The sequence below is a fragment of the Zalophus californianus genome, chromosome 16 (genome assembly GCF_009762305.2).
Source record: "Zalophus californianus isolate mZalCal1 chromosome 16, mZalCal1.pri.v2, whole genome shotgun sequence".
Lineage (NCBI taxonomy): Eukaryota > Metazoa > Chordata > Mammalia > Carnivora > Otariidae > Zalophus > Zalophus californianus.
This window is the reverse complement of record NC_045610.1, coordinates 6263069-6285102: the sequence shown is the minus strand read 5'-3', so window position 1 is coordinate 6285102 and position 22034 is coordinate 6263069. Positions and strand designations below refer to the sequence as shown.

Genomic DNA, 22034 nt, shown 5'->3' with positions numbered 1-22034 from the left:
AAAATCTTACAGGAATGTTATTTAACCAGAATGGGACTCTACTTGATCACCCAGTAAGTGGGGATGATTTGTGCAGATGTACAGGAGAGAGGTACGTTTCCTAAATACCACTTACAATTTAACTGGAGATCCAGAAGGAAAGGTTTAAACAACATTCTCAGAGTTCATTGAGAGAAAAACTGAAAAGATATCAATATATCTAGATCTTCTGCTCTTTTCCCCTTCAAGTAAACTTTAACAAGGAAAATTGTGTTCACCTACTTCAGACTACAGAATCAACAGCTTTCTATTTAAGTTCAAATAGTAATATTTCAAATGGCCCATAAGATAATGGAAATACCAACACCTCGACTTGGAAAAATTCATAAAATACAATTAACTTTGAAACCTCTGCTTGAGTTGAGCCTTTTAGTTGATTACCAGGAATACTCACATGTGTGGGTTTTGAACTCCTGTAGGGTTGGGATTCAGAGTAAACCTTGCTGTAGATTTGAAAGGTGGATTTGCAAAATTCAACTTCAGTGCTTTGCGTTTACCTAAGAAATAACAAATAAAAAGTAAAAGTTTCAAGTACTATAAAACAGATACTATTCTGAGGGCATAAGAAATTCACACCAAAAAGCAGAAAAATTTGCTTTAACATATAGTTAATATCATATTTTGAAAGGCAACAAAGAATTTCTCAGAATTAAGAAAATGTAAACAGAAATGAACTAAAGTTATTAACCACAAATCACCTGTTATGCTCCAATACAAAACAATGCTTCAAGTTCATATTGTTCAGAGATGCTAACACTTTTGCAAATGAAAATACCACTATAAAAATCATATACCTCAACAGATACACTGAAAATACTAAAACATTACCACCTTTCCAGGGTTACACTTCAACGCCTTCATTTAATAAAATGATTTTCCCTCAAACATAATATGAACAACTGAGTGAAGAATCCGAGAAGCAGTCTACAACCATAACGAGCTAAAAAAAACAAAACACAAAACCATCATGGCACTGTCAGCTTCAAGTTGGTAACACAGGTATATCAAATAATCACTTATTTGGAGCAATTTCTTTGGGATAGGGAGGTAACATTGTTTTATATTATACAAACAAAATATGTCTGGTACAGAAAAGCCGGAAAATTCAGAAAAGATAAAGAAAACAAAAATATACAAAATATTATATATACACCTACAGAATATATGGGTTTTTTAAATATATGTATATTACCTACATTTCTAAGTTCGATTATCCCAAAATAATCATTGTCTCTTAGAAACTACTGTCCTTATGGAGATACACATTTTTTTCTCTACAATTAAAATCAGACCACAATACGTTTTGTAACATGCTTTACTCATTGACCATGACTATGTCAGTAGATCTTAAAAATCATTTCTTGGGGATTGTACTGTATGGAGACTCTGCAACATAGTTGGGTTTTTAAGCATTTGTAGCACATCTTAGTTTCACACCGATCTATTAAGGATACTTTTTCCAGCATATACTCTTCATAGTTTATTATGCCTTTATCTACCTTCTCAAACAACTCCTCTGCAATCCACTTTCCCACCTCAGTGGATTTGGAAGATGTATAAAGGGGCTCATTCTGTTCGGCCTGGTGCTTTCAGTGAGATCTGCAAGTTTCACTGTGCCATACCAGTTGGGCAGGACTGTAGACAAGAGCACAGAGCTCCTGGCCGTGGCCCCTGGATCAGCTCTCAGGGATGGGCCTGTCTGCAGGATAACGTGAATTCCCAAGAAGACCAGACACATTTTCAGAAGTAAGCATACTACAACCTGAATTTCCTATGTAACTTGCCCATTCAGGTACGAAACATATATTTTATTTTTTAAAGATTTTTATTTATTTGACAGAGAGAGAGCACAAGTAGGCAGAGGGGCAGGCAGAGGGAGTGGGAGAGGGAGAAGCAGGCTCTCTGCTGAGCAGGGAGCCCGATGCGGGGCTGGATCTCAAGGGCCCTGGGATCATGACCTGAGCTGAAGGCAGACGCTTGACCAACTGAGCCACCCAGGCGCCCCCTCTACAGAGAATTGTAAAGGCTCCTGGTTATCAAATTATTAAAGAGAAATAACTTTAATTTATGCCAAGACAAATTTGTTTGAAAATAATAATAGAAAAAAATCCCATTTATAATAGTAACAAAGAATAAATGTAGCCAGAAATATGTAGCATCTTTATGAGGAAAATGATAATATTCTCCTGAGTAACTTAAAAATCTTTAGTACGTGAAGGGACATAACATTTCCCGATAATAAGAACCTATTTTGTAAGAGGCCAACTTTCCCCAGATTAGATTTGTATCAATTTTAATACACATCCTCACAAGAGTTTTAAATTAAGTTTTATTTGACAGCGAGCAGAGGAAGGACAGTCAACCTATACATGCAAAAGGTACTCTTTTTACAGCAAATTTGGCTGTACTGAAAAGCAAACTCTGTACATTACCAAAAGAAAAAAAAAACACAACAAAACTTAAAAAAATTTAAATGAAAGCTGGGGAAAATCCTTCCAATACAAAATGAGAAACTCTAAATATAAAAAGACATCATACAAGTCAAGAAAAATAGAAAAATTGGCAAGGGTGTGAACAGTAAAGCAAAACAGAAAAAATTATGAAAGGCACTCACTAACACCAAAAACAGTTAAAAGTTTTATTTATGCAAGGAGTGCCTGGTCTGTTAAGTCTAGTAAGTGGCTGACTCTTGATTTCAGCTCAGGTCATGATCTCAGGGTCCTGGGATTGGGCCCCAAATCAGGCTCCATGCTCAGTGAAGGGTCTGCTTGGGATTCTCTCTCTCCCTCTGCCCCTTCCCAACCCCCCTCCCCACCCTCCACACACTCTCTCTCTCAAATAAATAAAATCTTAAAAAAAAAAAAAAAAAGGTTTTGTTCATGTGAAATTGGCAAAGCTTAGGTCTCATTTTATACATACACCAATTTTTTTTTCAATGATAATGTGCTAATCAACGTGACAGGTAAAAGAATCACTAGTATAATACATTGCTGGTAAAAAAAAAAAAAGTAAACTGATAGAAGTTTTTCTCATGAAAGGTTCAGCAAAATACAAGAAAAAACTTTTCATGAAACTGGCTCTTTTACTTCTTAGAAATGTGTCTTCAGGAAATATTTAAAGGCAGAGGACTGTCCCCAGGCCTTGCAACCTAATGGAATCTGCCTGCTGGATTTGGAAACTGCTTGGGTCGGCTGCCTCCTTTCTTCCTCCAGTGTTTCCCGTTTTAAACCAGTCTCTCTAGAACCGGGTTCCAAAGCCTGACCCACCCCTGTGGTTTGGAAGCAAGCGACCTGTCTTGTTTCCAGGTCTGCAGAGGGAGAGGAATTCTGTGTCAGAATGGATCAGGCTCCATCTCGCCCACACCTGATATGGATGATTCTGATGAGACTGGAGCCTGTGGAGCAGATGGTGTCTAGATCAGATGTGGGTTCGTGCTGACACCGTAAGGAGCTGACACTCCGGGGGATGCCGGAGCAGTGTGAACGTACTTTGTGCATGGGGCGGACGTGTACTGTAAGTGAGATGTAAGTGAAAATGGTAGCCCTCAAAGACACCAGGTCCTAACCAATTCCTGGAACCTATGAATGTTACTTTATAGGGCAAGGTTTCTGGAGATAAAAATAAGGTAATGTGGGGCCCAATCCCAGGACCTTTGTAATCATACATCTGAATGAGCTCAATGCCCACAAACTCCCCAAATCAAAAGCTGAACACCACCTGTCACGTAGTATGTCTGAAACCACGACAATCTCTATATGGTGAAAAACTGAAAACACACTAGGATCAAAGGCAGGACAATAACAGAACACAGAATCATCGTGAAAACCATCCAGAGAAAAACACCAAAATTGGCCCTTTCTTCAAAAGCTCCATTTGAGGGGACAGTAGCTAACCTCTGCAGGCAGATAAATTCTATTACAGCAATTAAAACTCGCTCGAACTGTTTCCTTGAAAATAAATATTTATATAAACACACACACATTCTTTTCAGCACTGCATTCACATTTAAACAAAAATAAACGGGGCCTTTAAAGGACATTTCCTGCATAAATGGACAAGCACACAAATGCAACACAATGTGGCTTACATAAGTTAGATGTGGACACACTCCACACTTCAAACACATCTGCAACTATCTTGAGAACTGTCCAAGCATATATTCTGATCGTCTACCAACAAAAACGTGCTAAATAATTCTATAAAAGTTCACGGCATAAGCAGAGCTGACTCAGTGCTTGAAACTGGTGCCAGGGGGTGTAGGGTAAGGTCAAGTTACGTGGGCTCTTCCAGCAGGTCTCCCCACTCTCCAAAGGATGCTCATTTTGAGACTAACTCACAAGGCAGTCTTGAGGAGGAGAAGGAAGACCCCAGTCAGTCAAGAAGGAGGTTCAGGGAGAGGCAGAAAGAGACAGCTTTTACAATACTTCAGTGAGGCTACCTCTGGCTGTTGATGAGCTTTTTTTTTCTTCCCCCCCTCCCCCCCAGCACTTCTTCTTCTCCCATTTGCTTTCTCTAAGTAGGAAATATTATTAGGACTCGTCCTTCTCATCTTTACTTCTCTTTCTCAAGGTCCCACAAAACCTAAACCCGAAAGGCAACCAACCCATCCCTATGCACGCACTTATTTTTAAAGCCAAAACTACAAGCAAATACGACATTAGAGCAATATGGATTTTTTTCAAAAGCCTGCAACAACTTCCACGGGGATAAAGGGCATAAGGGAGGAAGTGATACTACAAACGGCCTGGGGAGATTTTTAGAGGCTAACAGAGATTAAAGTATTAGTACAACAAATGTTGATCAAAAGAGATTATACATTTGTGATCATAATTCCCCCTTTGGTGAGACTGTCACCAAATAATCATTTCCTAACCCATCAGCAGAGATAAACAGAGCCTCCTCTTTATCTAGAGCAGGACAGAAACCAGGCATGATTAAACATCTTAAATTATTCATACGGAAGGAGCTTCCTGTGAGAGAAGACTGTCTTTGTATACTTAAAAACTAAGTTCAGCACCCGATACAGAAAATGCTTTCAAATGTGGATTAGATCAGTCTAACAATAAATTTCACATGGATAGCCCCAGATAACTCCGATGTGGGGCAAATTAGCTAGACTATTTCTGCTGTTTGTATTCCAGGACCCTGATTCTTAAGGACAACAGCACCTGTCGTCATCCCATCATACGTCCAAGGCACTGCTATGTCCCTGAGGGTAATACCGCCCAGCTTTATTATGCCGTGGCTCATACAGAATATGAGGACACCTGTTCAACACACTGGGAGGATCAAAATCACAGTCGGTTCAGTGGCTGAGCGAAGTGGCTCAGCAGCCTCATGCCCCACGCTGCCACTCCAAAGACTGGGGGTCAACCTCTCTGCACCCCCCTTAAGGTTCTGGTTTCAAAGCTCTGTCTTAAGAAAACATCCATAGATTTTAAACAACCTTTCCTATATCATCCATATCCAACTTCTTCTTCAGGCTTCTCATGAGAGAAGCAGTATCAAGTGTGGGATCTTGAAGAAGATTCCAAACCATGATTCTGAAGAACAAGGATTTATCCAAGAATATCCAGACTCACTAAGGCCTGGGAATGTGTTTGCTCTTATTCTGATCAGAGAGCAACTCACAGACTCACAGAATACTAACGGTGGAAGGAAGACATCTTTCAACTTTATTTAGCCTTAAGCAAGAGGACAAAGAGCCCTGAATATTCTCCCTCCATTAACTTCTCAAGCAATACAAATCTTTAACATCACTTTGCACAATCAGCTAAGCTGACCCAGTAGTTGAGTTCAACCTTGGCCAAAATTTCCATCCAAGGGCAGCTGAGAGTCTACCAACCCATCAGCTATGGATGATGCCCACTCTCTGCAATCTAGGGATAACCTAGATTATCCTTCCACAAATGAGGAAAAAGTACCATTTCCTAAGCACTATCTCTAGTTTCCAAAACATCAAAACCAGCCTGTCCTCAGGAGAGATGCTATGTTTACACGGGGTCCGCCTGGTCACCTCTCTCATCCTTCTCGAGCCTGTTCCATCATCAAATTGTGAGCAATTTTCTGTTCTAAATGTCTAACTATCTTGATTTATCTTTGAATTCTACAAATCACCTGTAACGGGTAGCTACAACAAAATGGCAGTTCAACAAACATTTACTGAATTAGAATTATTAGATTTTTTTTTTTTTTTACCAACACTGCACTACCCTCTCATACAACCTAGTGGGCTTATTTTCTTTTATATCATAGGAAAGCAAGATTCTGCTATCCTTACAGTAAGAATCAGAGAACCAGAATCTTCCCACCCAACCTGTAAGAATGGAGACCATCTCCAAACTATTGTAGTCAATCTACATATCTTCAATATGTAGAAACCAGTGATTTCACCAAATGAAAAAGCAACAGTAAAATTTCTTATTGTCGCTGGCGATAAAGATGACTGAAAGATGGGCAATAGATGCATCTAGAAGGTGGCCTTTTTGATATAATGTTAATGGATCACTGTGCTTTATGTGCTAGATTGTTACCAAAAGAGCCACCAAAGAATCACCTCTTTACAATGTGACTTTACTGCTCCTCCCATCAAGAGGTGGAGTCTATTTCTGTACTTCTTGAATCAGACTGGGCTTTGGACTCACTGTGATCCCAAGAATATAGCAGAAAGGATGTCGTAGGACTTCCAGAGCTAAGCCTTCCACGTTCACCCTCTTGCAAAGTGACCAAGTCTAAAGATGAAGCGGCTCAGTCTAGCTTCCTTGATGATGGAAATCCACATGCAGCAAGAGGTCCAGAGGTCCCGGCCATCCTGTCTGGGCTTAGTCTCCACCAGACCTACTAGCTAAACACAGACACGTTACAGAGCCCGGGCGAGACCAGCATAACCACCAGCCAACTAACAAACAGAATCATAAAAATTAAACAGCTGCTCTTTAAAATCACTACCCAGAAGCCAAAGGAGCTAGGGAGGAAGCATCAAAAAGCAGTAAGAATCAGTCCCTCTTAAGGAAGCCCCACTGCCCCCACAAGGGATTTCCTAGAACCTAGCATAGGAAAAAGTGAGAACTGGCACTACAATGTACAAGTCGCTCGTAGAATACCTTCAAAAACATGAGTGACTGACCTACCAGGAACCAGAGAATCCCACCAGGGGCGGAGGGAAAAAAGACTGCCTGAAATTCTCATTTCTCTCTTGGCTCTAACTCTTAGTACCTCATTTTCAAAACAGAGTACCCAAAGTCACTTGTTAAATTATCTGCAATCACTGGTTATAAAATGAGGAACACACAATTTCAACTAAGCAACTTTATATTCAAACAATCTCAGAAATGAGGAAATAAAGTGGTGGACAAGAACTTGCCCCCATTCCCTTTCCTACCACAATTCCTACAGTGGTGAGTGCCCTAACTTATTTGATAAGCTCAAGAGAATAAGACAGGAAGGATGAGAGACTTGGAATGGGAAGAAACGGATGACTGTCAGTTCCTTCCCAGACTGCAGGCTCAGGCAATCCAAATATTAGATGGGACCCTGTCAGCTAATACTATATTGTCCATCTCCTCCTCCAGCCTTAGATACATAAGAGTGAACAAGTTCCAAAAATTTATAAAAATCTCACTTAGAACTCTGAACTCCCATCAAGAAAACACGGTCATTCATCCATGCAGCTAAGCAGTTTGGAAACTGGATTGTTCTGAGTTTAAGAAACAAACAAACAAAAATATGCCAACAGGCCCTTTCAGCACCCAGTTCAACACGTTTGTGTGCAAGATGGATTCGGGGGTGGGGGGTTGATAACTGGCACAGCCACAGGTGCAGAAAGATCACACTTACACACCAGCTGTCGTGCCAGGTAGTGCAGACAAAAAGCCAGAGAAGGCAGCTGACCTGTGCACAAAGACTGTTTGCCTGGTATCCTAGCAAAATTAAAAAGGAACATGGTAGGAGGAGGCTAAATGGCAGGAATAGGGGAGAAAATTACCTCTGCTAGATGCTAAATGACTATCACTAAAATACTGAGAAAGATAAAACAGGGGTGTTTCTGGGGTCAAGTACCTGACACATCTGTAAAACCAAGAGAAAAAAATAGTCCCTTAGGACCTGCTGTGTGACGCTGTGCTGGGCATTCACACACCTTAAAAATGCAATGGCTGGTAAACAGTAACTATGAAAAAATGGTAACTACTCTGATATTAACTGTATTAAAATCTAATTGAAAAGTTCATTAAATTATTAAATTCTCTAAAAAGGAAAAAACTGGAATGTGTCTGATACCTTTTAAGCCAACAAAATATATGAGCAACAAAGAAAGAAAGAAATTCAGCTTGCTCTGAAGATTCCTTTTAACTCCTGTGCTAATAAAAATCCCTGTTCTTACCCAAAGCCAACATCCCAATGGTGTCCAACTAGAAGCTTAGGAAAACCACTGTGGAGTGGTAAAGCCAGGCTACCTAGTCTTGAGGCCCAGCTCCAGCGCGGATTAGCTATGTACTCTTGGGCAAGTGACTTCACCTCTCTGCCGCCGTCCCCATTCCTGCCACATGGGACTAATGGTCCCCTCCTCAGAGCAGGGCTGGCAGGAGCAAAGGTGTTACTGCGGACGACAGTCAGCTGTCACCCATTGGTTCCCACCTTGTATTATCAGTTGTGTCTGGGTTTACAGTGGCAAAGTCCTGAACCAGGGCGGGGGGTCACTGACACCAGTGCTTCCTAAACATTAAACATTTTCCTCACCTGACAAGCTTGGGCCTCAGAGGCTCTGCTGCTAAAGAAAGAACCGAAACAATTCACTTTCAGCCTTGCCCACCTCTGGCAGATGATTCATACAGCTCTCCTCGGGTAGAAAGATTTTTGTAACCTGGAATACCAAGACTCTGCCCTTCCTCTGTCAGTGCCTGAAGGGGCACTGCTCTGACACAAAGATGTAATAATTTCTAGCAGAGTCTGTGGACTCCCCGCAAAGGCAAAAGAAGCATTTTACTTGCTGGAGACTGCATTTGACTAGGAGACCTTGTTTGGTTAACAAAAATCCTCAGAGAGAGTGTGAACACTGAAAAGCCCCCAACTCACTCCCAAAGGGGATTGTCCAACAAGGAAAAAAAAATTTTTAACTCATCTTCCATCATAGTAAAATGGAGAGTTTACCAAGTTTCATGAAATGAAGCACACAATATGCCCTAACATTCTTCCGAACCTAACATTAGAAACTCATACTGGTTCTTCATTCTCGGATTCCACTAACCCATCAACTCTGACATTGATTACATGCCCCTCTATGGTCACCAGTAATTTTGCCTCAATGATGCACAATGTCACGATTATGAGTTTCTACAGGTAGCCTCCATGCCTAGAATTACACCTGACGTGTAAATCCTTAATGTCCGTTCAGTAAACAAATGAACAGAGGCAAATAAATGAACAAATTATTGCTGTGAATATAAACTGCCCCACTTTCTGGAGGACAATATCTTGCAAACATTTCAAAATGTCCTTGATGATTACTGCAGTGATTCCATTTCCTAAGAAGTCAACCTTTAGGAAGTTAAGGATTATGCAAAGAAAGTTATTGAAAGCAGTGATATTTATGTTAAATTACATGAAAAATCATCCATACCTGGAATACTACACTACCACCCAAAAAAACACCATAAAAGACTACTGACGTGAGGAAATATTAGTAATAGTAAGGGTCTTTTTTTTTCAATCAAGCAGTAAATAATGTGTCTGATAAATTATTTTAGTGAAGCATATGTGCATATAACCATTTATAATATATACACAGGTCATTCTCCAAAAAGTACAACTGGTGATTAGTTGAAGGTGCTAGAATTATAGATGACTTTTTTTTTTTTACTTTTCTGTGTTTCCGTTTTTATACACTAAGCATTTACTGTTTCTGTTTCAATTATAACCTCCTTGATACTCAAAACAGATTTTTCTAAGAGACCAATCTGTTTAAACCCAAACTTACTGAGGCCTAGAGAACAAGTAAAATGGCCTTAAAAATACAAATACAGGCGGGGCACCTGGGTGGCTCAGTCATTAAGCGACTGCCTTTGGCTCAGGTCATGATCCCAGGGATCGAGCCTGGGATGGATCCCCCCGCATCGGGCTCCCTGCTCAGCGGGAAGCCTGCTTCTCCCTCTCCCACTCCCCCTGCTTGTGTTCCCTCTCTTGCTGTGTCTCTCTCTGTCAAATAAAAAAAGTCTTAAAAAAAAAAAATACAAATACAGGCACTTTCATATTTCTGCTCATACAACTCGGGACATCTCCATACCCCTAAAACCTGGTAATATTTCAAAAATGATATCTTTTGAGATTTTTTTTTAAGGTGTATCAGCTAAAGTTAACAATATTTTAATCTCCAGCAAAACAGGAAAAGCTTATCCAACACAATTCCTTCCCTCCAAATTTCATGCACCAATGATTTTGGAAGCACAGCCTCCACGGGAATCTGAGAGTGGGAATTCCAGTTAAAAACCCACCTTGAGAAGGTTCCAACGGATACCCAAAAGATGTCACCCATTACTGCCAGCACGGGTCCACCCCCAGTTCAGGGGAGAAGAGAAAGAATGTGCTAATAATTCTGAGTTCTTCATTTGTCTCCAGCTCGCATAGAGTTCTCTTTTCTACCACCGCCCTTCACAACTCTTTCTTCATACAACAGACCTGACCTGGGGGTGCCTGGGTGGCACAGCTGGTTTGAACATCGGACTCTTGGTTTCTGCTCAGGTCATGATCACAGGATCCCGAGTTCGAGCCCTGTGTCAGGCTCCATGCTCAGCACAGAGTCTGCTTCTCCCTTTTGCTCTGCTTCTCCCCTGCTCTCCTTCTCTATCAGATAAATAAATAAAATCTTAAAAAAAAAACAAACAGGCCTGACCTGCTACACACCTGCACAAATGCCATTCCCACAGATACACAGCTGCTGCTAGGGTGCTGAGGGTCCTAGCCAGGAAGGGGGAATGTTTAAAGCACAGTGAGTTGGTAAAGGTACTCAGCACCCTGTCCGGGTGCTCAGAACACTTAAGTCCATGTCATGCCTAAAACGGCCAAACCCACAAGGCATTTACACTAAGCCTTAAATCTCTGAACATATCAACGGGGGCCCCACGGGGACAAGTGAGACATAAATGCTGTGTTGATCAAACCCAACAAAACTTGCTGTGCAGGATGGTCAGTGATCCTTTCTTCAGTGATATACACAGGCCGTGTGGTGACCTCTGCCTCCCAATCAGACCCCTCAACATTCTATTTAAGCTCTTCATCAGCTCCCCAAAGTTTCAAGTTACTATCTGACCATGTACCAGTAGCAAGATATTAGGATTTCTGGAAAATCATCCACATGATGGACTCATACTTCTTGGTAGCCATCTTTCTAGTGGGACAAGGCACATAACACGTACACTTATAAAAACTGGGGCAAGGAAAGTCACAAGGCTTGTTCTGGCTGTCACCAATGCCCCAGAGCCCACGCCATTAGCTTCCAGCCCACCTCACCGGTCCAGTGGAGGCACACATCACACGGCAGAGATTCTCAGAACAGATAGCTTGAACTCTAACAAGGAACCAAAGTGCCCACTGGTCTCAGGCCACATTTATTCCTCCTGCTTGGTAAACCCCACAACATCCTATCACTACCATTGTAACTTCCGGCCCCCCATAAATGAAACAAGCACGTTAACCGTATTTCCTAACTACGCCATCAGTATTGTGTCAATCAGTGCTTCAAACCTTTTTGTATGTGCCATGATGTGAAGGAAAGAACACTTGTACAACACAGGGGAGGAAACACAAGTCTGTTCTTGGCTAAAGGCCACTGACCTGAGCTCCAGCGAATAGCTCCAGGCCACAGGCCAAGGCAAGCTACATTTCAGCTGACAGGTAACATATTCACAGTTGCACTCAAATTGAGGAGCCACTAAAACAACCAGATTGGACTTCTCCTTTTTGAAGAGTTTACTTAGAAAAATAGTAGTCACAAAACAAAGTCAGGTTTTTATCAAACATTAATTTCTTCCTCTGTTTGCCTGAAATACCAATGAGGATTCTCACCAGTCCTAAATAACTCTTCCAGACTCGGTCCTATATGAACTTCACTAACAAGTAAGTTAGGATAAAGAAAACTGTAATTTAGCATCATAGTGAAGGTACCCCTATGGTCCTAGGGGATGGGGCATACTGATTCTTTTCACAACAGAAAATCAACCATCCAATGCCTCAATGATACGTACCCATTCTTCTTTCTAGGTGTAAGTGTAGACTGACCCTCGTGGAAAGCTTACAGATTCAAAGCTATGGGTCTGTTGTGTGCAAGGTAGTTTTGCTACAGTGTCTGTAATATAATAAAAAATATAGTTGGTACTTGTCCCAGGTACCTGGCACAGAGCTCCTAAAAACACTGGAATATTCCAGTGATAGAAGAGTCTTTTGCTATTCACAACAAGCCCCTTTCCACCAAACCAGAGATTATGCTAATGAGGTGACAGGGCAGGGGGACTCCCCCACAGGCACTACACCTACATAATTTCAGGATAGGGGGCTGGTCTCCAGAAAAACCAACCTAGTGATAAGAGCAACTTTTAGCCCCACCCCCTAACCTCCAAGGAGGGGAGAAGGGCTAGAAATTGAGTTGCATCATCCAATGGCCAATGTGCCTACAACACAATTGTGCCTACAATGCAACTTCCATAACCCCCCTTTCCCCCGCAAAACAACAAGTTCCAGGAGCTTCCAGGTTGGTGAACAATCTAAGTACTAGGAGGATGATGTACCCAGAGAAGGCATGGAAGCTCTACGCCCTCTCTCCACACCTTGCCCTACGCATCTCTTCCATTTTTTTTACTATTCCTGAGTTGTTTCTTTTATAAGAAACTGATAAAAATAAGTGTTTTCCTAAGTTCTGTGAGCCATTCTAGCAAATAATTGAATCTGGGGGTGGAATCATGGGAGCCTCTAATTCACGATTGGCCCAGCAGAACTGGGCACCCCATTTGCAGCTGGATCTGAAGTGGGAGCAGTTTTGTGGGGCTGACCCCTTTAACTTGGGGGATCTGATGCTAACTACAGCTAGGTACTGTCAGAATGGAACTGAATTGTTGGGACACCCAGCTGACATAAAAAAATTGGAGTACTGCTTGGTGTCAGAAAACACTGCAGTGTCAACATTTGAAACACTGAGAAGTGATGAATATTAAGTCAGTTTGAAGAAATAAGTATTTTCATATTTCCATTAATACTTGTGGTTGATTTTTTATGCTATCCAAATCTATAATCAAGCCTAAAAACGGGTTTAAAATATTACAATTCAATTAAAGTAGGAAAATATGGCTTATGAATATATTTTCTCTACTTGGTTTTTAATGGCCTTGGGTTGCATGACATGTGACTATTGATATATGTATCAATAGTCAATTTATAAACTGAATGGACATAACATATTATCAACTTATTCAGTTGATTTAAGAAAGGTCTTCTTAGAAAAAAGAATGAACATACATGAACACATTAGGCTAGCTCAGGGAAATCAGATAGAGGGTCTTATTTACTTCTTTTCCTTTCTATCTAGCTCCACAATGATCACAGCTAACTTTTTATTCCAAGCTGACTTCTCCCTGGTCTCCAGGAAACACCTGACTCCCTTAACCTATTGCCCAATTCACTTATCCCAAAGCAAAAAGTTCATACCAGCATATCAAATTTCACCTGTAATACCCTTTTTTCTTTTTCCCACCATATGTCCTTAGAAATCCAGAAAGGTAAAGGCAGAAATCAATTTTGTTCATATACATATATACATATGTTCATACATATATGAGCATATATTTTCATTCAATTAAGATAATATGGAGAGCCTTCAGGTAATCTTTTACCACTAAATGGCACTCCTAAATGACAAGAAGGTTAACTTTTACTGACTATAGGTACTGATGAAAAGACAACCTGCACCCAAACTCACTCACTACTTATTGCTGCAAAGCAGTGGAATATAAGCCTTCTTCTGGTAGCTTGAGCTACCTAACGCAGAAGTAAAGCCTTATTTCGAAGTTAGTTTCCCCAATTCTAACACACCAGCAGTAGCTCAGCAATAATTTAGTAACTGCAGAGGAGGGGCAAAAAAAAAAAAAAAAGAAAAAAGAAAACACACTATATCATTTTTAATTAGTCATCCTTTATCGATACAACAGCCTCTCTCTTCAGGAACACAGCCAACATTTGAATATAGCATGTGCAGAACCTATATATTCATCTGGATGATTTCTGACCATTGGTAATTAGATCTAGCACTCCAGTGATTCAGTACTTCTCAGAACAGCGTATCACAAGAATGCAAATATTTCTTGAATAAATGAGTAATCCAAGCTCGAGTTTTGCTTTTTTTTCTCCTTAATCAAAATATGTGTAACTAGAAATTAACTAAGTTCTCTGAAGAAGTTAGCCAGAAGCTTTAGCTAGAGAAATGCTCCTGACAGAATTTCATGGCACATAAATTAGTCAGCCATGTTCTGGCTTTCAAAAAGGTATCTGGTGTTTGAATCATGGAACACTACATCAAAAACTAATGATGTAATGTATGGTGATTAACATAATAAAAAAATTTAAAGGAAAAAAAGGTATCTGGTGTTTTTTGGGGGGCAGGGGTTATTTTTATTTTTTAAGATTTTTTTAAAGTAATCTCTATACCCAACATGGGGTTGAACTCACAACCCTGAGATCAAGAGTCACCTACTCTACTGACTGAGCCTGCCAGGCACCACAGATACTTGGTGTTTTTAATAGCCTTGGGTTGCATGACATGTGACAATCTTTTGTATACTCAAATGACTTTTCCATTTCAATGCTGCATTACACTATATATACTTTTTAATTTTTAAGTAATAATCTGTGATCTAAATTGAAATTCAAATCCAACTGTGTTACTACCAAAGCAAATAACAAAGGTGGAAAATGAGTAAGCATCTTGCACACAAAGCTAATACTATATACGTACAAACAACAACTACAACACTATTATACTCCTCTCATTATTAGCATTTGAAGAGCTTCTTTGGACCACTGAATAATTCCTCTCAATTAAAAAAAAAACACTAAGAGGTAACACTTTCATTTCTTAGCAAACACAAATACTATTTGTTGCCTATGAATGTATCCTATGATTTGAGGGTTTTTGAAAGGTTAGAATAAATGGCACTCAAAGAGGATACACTGTATCCCTTCTGCTTCCTTTGGAGGCAATTTCTCCACATGGTTATTTATAAATCGGACGTGATCAAATCAGTTGTAGAACATCATAAAGGGGAGACTTCGATAATTTAGTTACAAGATGGGTAACTACACAGGATAGTGAAAAATGAGAGCTGGGGAAGACACTGCTGCTACTGAAGGGTGACGAATGACACCTGTTGGACAAGACCATACCATCACTGAAAAGACAATTGTTCACTGGAAGGCCAAGTAGTTCCCCAGGTTTTTTTATATCCTGGATGAGAGCCCTTACTTCCTTCTATTCTCACCAACCTGCCTTTTGATGACTAATGCTGGCTCCCAAGTAATGGGAAGGCAATGCCCTAGAGGACCTGAGCATTCTAAGAACTGAATAGAAATTAATAAACAAAGCCAGACTCCAGTTTGGAATTGGATCCTAATTTGGCAGAACTGGTCTCACATACCCACTGATTCTTCAACTTCACCAAAAAATGTCAAGAATAAGCATTTGACATGTTTTTTAATGATCTTCAGAGCTTCAGAGATTTTAAAAAATGAAAAAGAACCCCAATTAAAGAAGAGGTTGACTTATGTTCCAGGGTATATAGAATGATTTCCAGTCTCAATTCAAAGCACAATAAATGTCTGTGTGTATGTGTGTGCCCAGAGACACATACGTTCATTTTCTTCAACACTGGTGCAGTCAAGTCAGAGATGATTAACGCTTCATTTAATCTGCATTCCATGGTAGGCCCAAACACAAATGCTGTTTTTTTGGCTGAGTATAGCTAATATTTGCAGAGCCCACAAATGTTTGGCAGTATGAGTTAACCAGTCCCTAACGAAATAATTTAGACAAAAATGATTGATGATGGCCAAAACCATCAGGTGAATAGCTGATGGGGACCTTTCTCACTGACAGCACCTAAAACCAGTGATTAATCTTAACAAGAGCTACAATAAGAAATCATATGCCTCCTGATGTGATGCAACAGGAAATACACAGCACCACCTATTAAAGCGTTCCTGCCAAAACCCCGAATCTCTATGTGATCAAGCCTCTATCTCTAACTGCCAATTAACAGGAGCTACAGGGCAAAGAGGAACCTGTCAATCACTAATTACTAAAAGGATATAATCAGCCAAATCCAAAATATGCAAAATGCTACAAAATGCATGACCCAATTTTTTCAAGGAATAAATGACAAGAGAAAAAAAGAGAGAAGTGGGAACCGCTACAGGTTGAAAGAAACAGAAGACATATCAACCAAATGCAGTATGTGTGGACCTTGTTGAGATCTTAACTTGAACAAATCAAGGGTAAACAGGCATCCATACGGCACTAAGGAGATCTGAACACCGAGAGCCTACCTGATAATACTGTTTTATTTATTACCAGAGTGACAATGGTCTGAGGTTATGCGTTTGAGTCCTTATCACTGAGAAGACTGTGACTGACACAGATGAGGATGACATCATGAAAATCAGAGTCAGCTTGACGACACTTCAGTAGACGCAGGTGGAGGGAGGAAAACTCATGAAATAAGAGGGGCCACATGGTGGTAACCGCGGCTGTGACGTAATAGGTACGTGGGGGGTTGTGAATACTATTCCATTGTTGGGTAGGCTTAAAAACGTCTTTCATCTCAAGTTTTTAAAAATTAAACAATGTTCTTTCTTCCATCCTTAATGGACAGAAAGTCAGAGGCACATAAATCTTTTGCCAAGAGCATCAGTGAGTTGTTAAGAGTCTGTACACAAATCCATCCCCACGCAGTGCACAGCTACGCCACCTGGTTCCCTGACTCTCGTGTCTCATCTTGGTCAACTGCTCCCTGGACATACAAAGTCATTTGAGAATCCTGAAGCAATTCATTCTGTGTCTGTCTAGGCCAGGATAATACATATTTTTTAATTAAACAGTTTTCTCCTAGTGATAGATCCCCTATGTCCCAAATTCAGAGACAGAAGAAGAAATCTTTCTTTCCACTTAACGTTCAGCCAGGCTAATTAGAGAACACTATGAAACTCTCCAGGGCCAGAAAATCAGAAATGATACACATGATGAGTCCAGATCTCATGACCATTTACAAGTGAAGGCCGCCCGAAAGCCATCTGGTTCAGAAAATCAATCCTACAGTAAAGAAGATGTGGTACATATATACAATGGAATATTATGCAGCCATCAAAAGGAATGAGAGCTTGCCATTTGCAACGACGTGGATGGAACTGGAGGGTGTTATGCTGAGTGAAATAAGTCAATCAGAGAAAGACATGTATCACATGACCTCACTGATATGAGGAATTCTTAATCTCAGGAAACAAACAGGGTTGCTGGAGTGGAGGTGGGGTGGGAGGGATGGAGTGGCTGGGTGATAGTCATTGGGGAGGGTATGTGCTATGGTGAGCGCTGTGAAGTATGCAAGACTGTTGAATCACAGATCTGTACTTCTGAAACAAATAATGCAACATATGTTAAGAAAAAAAAAGAAGATAGTAGGAGGGGAAGAATGAAGGGGAGTAAATCGGAGGGGGAGAAGAACCATGAGAGACAATGGACTCTGAAAAACAAACTGAGGGTTCTAGAGGGAAGGGGGTGGGGGGATGGGTTAGCCTGGTGATGGGTATTAAAGAGGGCACGTTCTGCATGGAGCCCTGGGTGTTATGCACAAACAATGAATCATGGAACACTACATCAAAAACTAATGATGTAATGTATGGTGATTAACAATAAAAAATTTAAAAAAAAAAGAAAAAAGAAAATCAATCCTAGGAGCACCCCTGCTTTCTTTCAAGAATTAGGAAAACAGGATGGTTTACAGCATGTCGACTGTGACCAGAGCAAGGTCACACAGTTCTGTCACTGATTAGCTGGCTGACTTTGGAAGATTTACTTATTAGCCTTTTTGTGCTTCCGTTTACTCCTCTATAATAGTTACTATACCTACCTCATGAGGTTATAGGAATTAAAGGAGTTAACAGAACGTGCTCAGAACAGGGTTTGGCACACAGTAAATGGGTTACCTATTATTATTATCATTTCTGTCAGTCTGTCTCTACATGTTCAGTCTCTCAAAGAACATAAGCTCCCTCAGAGTAGGCTCTAGATCGAATTCATCTTTAAAGACCCCAGTGCCTCTTATCATTAGCAGTATTGTTAAATGTTACATTTGTGCCTCTGTTTATCTAACCTTATACAAGGTTCTCTACAGGGCAGAGAACATCCTTATATATACTTGATTTTCATTTCTGATTAATGTTCACCAAATTCTACCTAATGAGAAGATCCACACCAACCTGGGTTGTGTAAAATTTCTTGTAAAAGTTTCTTCTAGTACACCTTTTCATCTAGACACTTGTGTCTGGATTTTGAAAGCACTTGTAAAATCACTGGAAGCACTTGTAAAAGCACTGGAAATTGAAAGCACATGAGAATCTCAAGTACTTGCTACACCTTGTTTGAAAACCATCACCCTAAATTTATAAGCTAAATTAAAAACCACTTTGATTAACTGGAGATTTAGCTGGGAATACACTCTGGAAACCTTCCACATCATTTCTGCCCTGTAGCTGCCCAACTACAAAGTTCTGTCCAACAGCCCACACTGCTAGTAGTCAAGTTCAATGGGCTGGTGAAGGGACACTTTCTGCACTGTGGGATTATCACTCACTTTTTTCTCGCTCAAAAATACCACACATTAAGCTTCTTCAAAAGATTTTTAAGGTACAATAGCTATTCCTCAAAACCTTCCTTCTCCTAGCAACAAAAACCATTCTTCAGGAGGAATTAATGTTCCCATCACTTTGAAGATCAAAGACAATTAGGCAACATTCCCCTTGGAATGATATACGGTATAAAGGGATTGTGTGAACCTTGACTCTGACTATACCACTACAACAATTCTTGGGCTTAATTTGTATAAAAACTGTTTCCAAGCAGATGGATTTTCCATTGGCAGTTTATTATGGTCCACAAAGATAGTGATGAATATTCTGGATGCTAGTCTGGCTTATGGCAAATCCTACAAAAGTCTCATTTTTAAACTAACTTCAGCATATAAATTTAAAATACAAATATTAAATTCTATGTAAACTATATAAATTTAAATAAAACTTGTTAGCCTCCCATAGCAGCATTCTGTTTCTTATGATTGCTAAAAACTTAGCTGAGTTTTATAAGTTCCAAATGATGAAATTTTGGCCATTGGGCATAGATTTTTGCAACATAAAATGGAAAATCAGAAATGTAATCAGTTGAATTTTCTAAGCTCTTAGCTTAAATGCAGGATGGCTTGACTCTCTCCCTCCACTTCTTCCTTCCTGATTTTCTACACACTCTACCTCCAATACAGTAAAATATTCTCTTGAGCAAAAAACATCATCTTTTATAGGCACTTCTTATCAGGTCAGTAAACTTATTAATGACTTCCTCAAAGTTCTGGAAAGATTCACAAAACATCCTTCCTCCTCTTTATGGCTTCCTTTTTATTATTATCAACTTAAAGACAATTAGGGATACTTATTGTAAAGAGTAGTTTCTCGGGGCACCTGGGTGGCTCAGTCAGTTAGGGTCCTGGGATCGAGCCCTGAGTCAGGCTTCCTGCTCAGCGGGAAGTATGCTTCTTCCTCTCCCTCTGCCCCTCTCTCCACTCATGCTTTCTCTGTCTCTCTCAAATAAATAAATAAAATCTTTTTTTTTTAAAGAGTAGTTTCACAATTAAATGAGAATCTGTCATTAGGATACCTCCATTTTTTTCTCCAAATACTCTGATGTGCAATGTTACCAAAAGCAATCACTACCTATAATCCAATTTCTATTAGTGACTTCAAGAATAAAAGTCAGCTCTGGAGCACAAAATTTTTTAAATAAAGATCCTGTTGTTTAAGTAAACTTTCCCAAGTAAAACAATTTTTAAAAGCCACTAAGAAATGTCTTCAAAGCTACCAAAAGAGTAAAGGCTACAGAAAAGCTGCAAGACTCTACCCAAACTTGTCTTAACACTCAACAACCCTATGGCATGGGCTCCTTAAAAAGTCATAATTCTCATCCAAACAAAAAAATCAGAATGCTAATACACTAGGGTAAATTTGACATCTATAAAAGCACTTCTCAAAAAGTGTTTCTAGGCATATCCCCCCCCATCAAAAAGAAAAAAAAAAATAGATTTTACAAAGCAAAGCAAATCATAGCCTAAAGAACTGTGTTTAGGTTAGCTGATTAAAGCCATCGAGATAGGATCATCCAAACTTGGTCAGAAGTCACATAAACACCTTTACAAGTACAAAATCATTATCTCCAAATGATAAATGATGAATTAATCAACCTTCTAAATGTAGGCACTCTAAATCAAAAAGAATATTTTTCCCTAACGTAGTCTTACATTCAGACTTCAGAAAGATGTGACAATCCAACAGTGTTGAAAGAAATATAACACTGTTGTCTTAATTATAACATTTATTTACTTATCTTAAATGCATATTATCTTAAACAAATATATTTAGAAAACCAAAAAGCAAATAAATGCAAACTATAATTGATAAAAAAAAAAAGACTATGAGGTGCAAAGTGGATTTTTATTGAATTTCTATGAAAATCTGGTTCCAAAATTAAATATGCAATCTCATACTGTGTGTGTAAATACCCACACACACATTTCCAATAAAACTCCACTAACTTATAACAGGCAATTGTAATAAACTAATTGGAATAGTGATGCAACAATATAAAAAAACAAAAACTATGTGAAAGTCAAACAATGGGAAAAATTAATCCTTCAGAGCTTCCATTAGTCATGAGAATCATCTTACAATAAGTCCTTCTGATTTATGGTGGAGAACTGAACGTTTGAAGCGGTTGTACTCATTCACTGACTTTTAACAATATCTAATTTTGTGCTCTCTGAGCCCCATCCCCTCCTACAACTATTGTATGACATATAAATATTCTTAATGAATTAAATATAAGGTCTTCTGATAATTTTGAAACATCCTTAGAATAAACAGAAGATTCTGGCACCACAGTATGCCTTATTAGATGAGAAAAGACTACCTTAGTGATTTCAAGCCCTTTATTTTTAAAGAGACAATGACCACTTTTAATATTGAGTGAATGTCTATATTTCAAATGTAAGACTGACTGCAAACATTACAAAGCCGTACTTTAATTTTTTAAGGCACGACCGATCTTGGAAAAAAGTTAATGTATATAAGCAACTGAAAACTTACAGTTTAGTACAAAAATAAATGCTGTCAACTTAGAGCTGGCCATACCTACCAACATCCCTCCTCCAACCCTCCCTGATATGCGTGCCCGCTCCCCTGGAGTCTTCCACTGAGGTCCCAGCCACAGACAGCTCTGCTTAACTCCAAAGTAGGGCAGGCCCATTGTTGGATCTCTGAGCCACTTTCTCCAATCAGGAAAGCAGCTCTCATGAGACCCACTGCAACTTCCCCTCCACCCCCACCCCCCACCCTCACCGTGCTGTTCTCGCTCAGAACACAACAGCAGAGCAAAGGTGCCCAGTACACCTGTCTTCCTACACCACCCCACCCTGGGTTCAGCTGCTAGTCAATCCATAGCATCAGAAGCTGAACACTCCGAACCAACCCAGGATCAACTCAGGTCCACTACACTGCGAGTCCCCTAACGGCAAGGACCTAACTTGTTTCTGGACCAATCATTTCCCTCTCTTTATGCACCAAGGTGTCCAAAAGGCGTTTCGTGAATGAATGTATCAAACTGTGTTGAATCCCAAAAGCTGGAAAACAAAGAGGCCAACCTCCCACGT

General features: G+C 39.8%; 1 protein-coding gene across 3 annotated transcripts in view; it reads right to left on the bottom strand.

Annotated features, from left to right (window-relative positions):
* Positions 1–22034, bottom strand: part of MAP2K4 (mitogen-activated protein kinase kinase 4) — a 135381-nt gene that overhangs the window by 99381 nt on the left and 13966 nt on the right. For all 3 annotated transcript variants that reach the window (XM_027626621.2, XM_027626619.2, XM_027626620.2), the window contains one exon: positions 434–536. In XM_027626621.2, coding sequence (XP_027482422.1) covers positions 434–536 — 103 coding nt within the window. The remainder of the gene's footprint in view (positions 1–433; positions 537–22034) is intronic.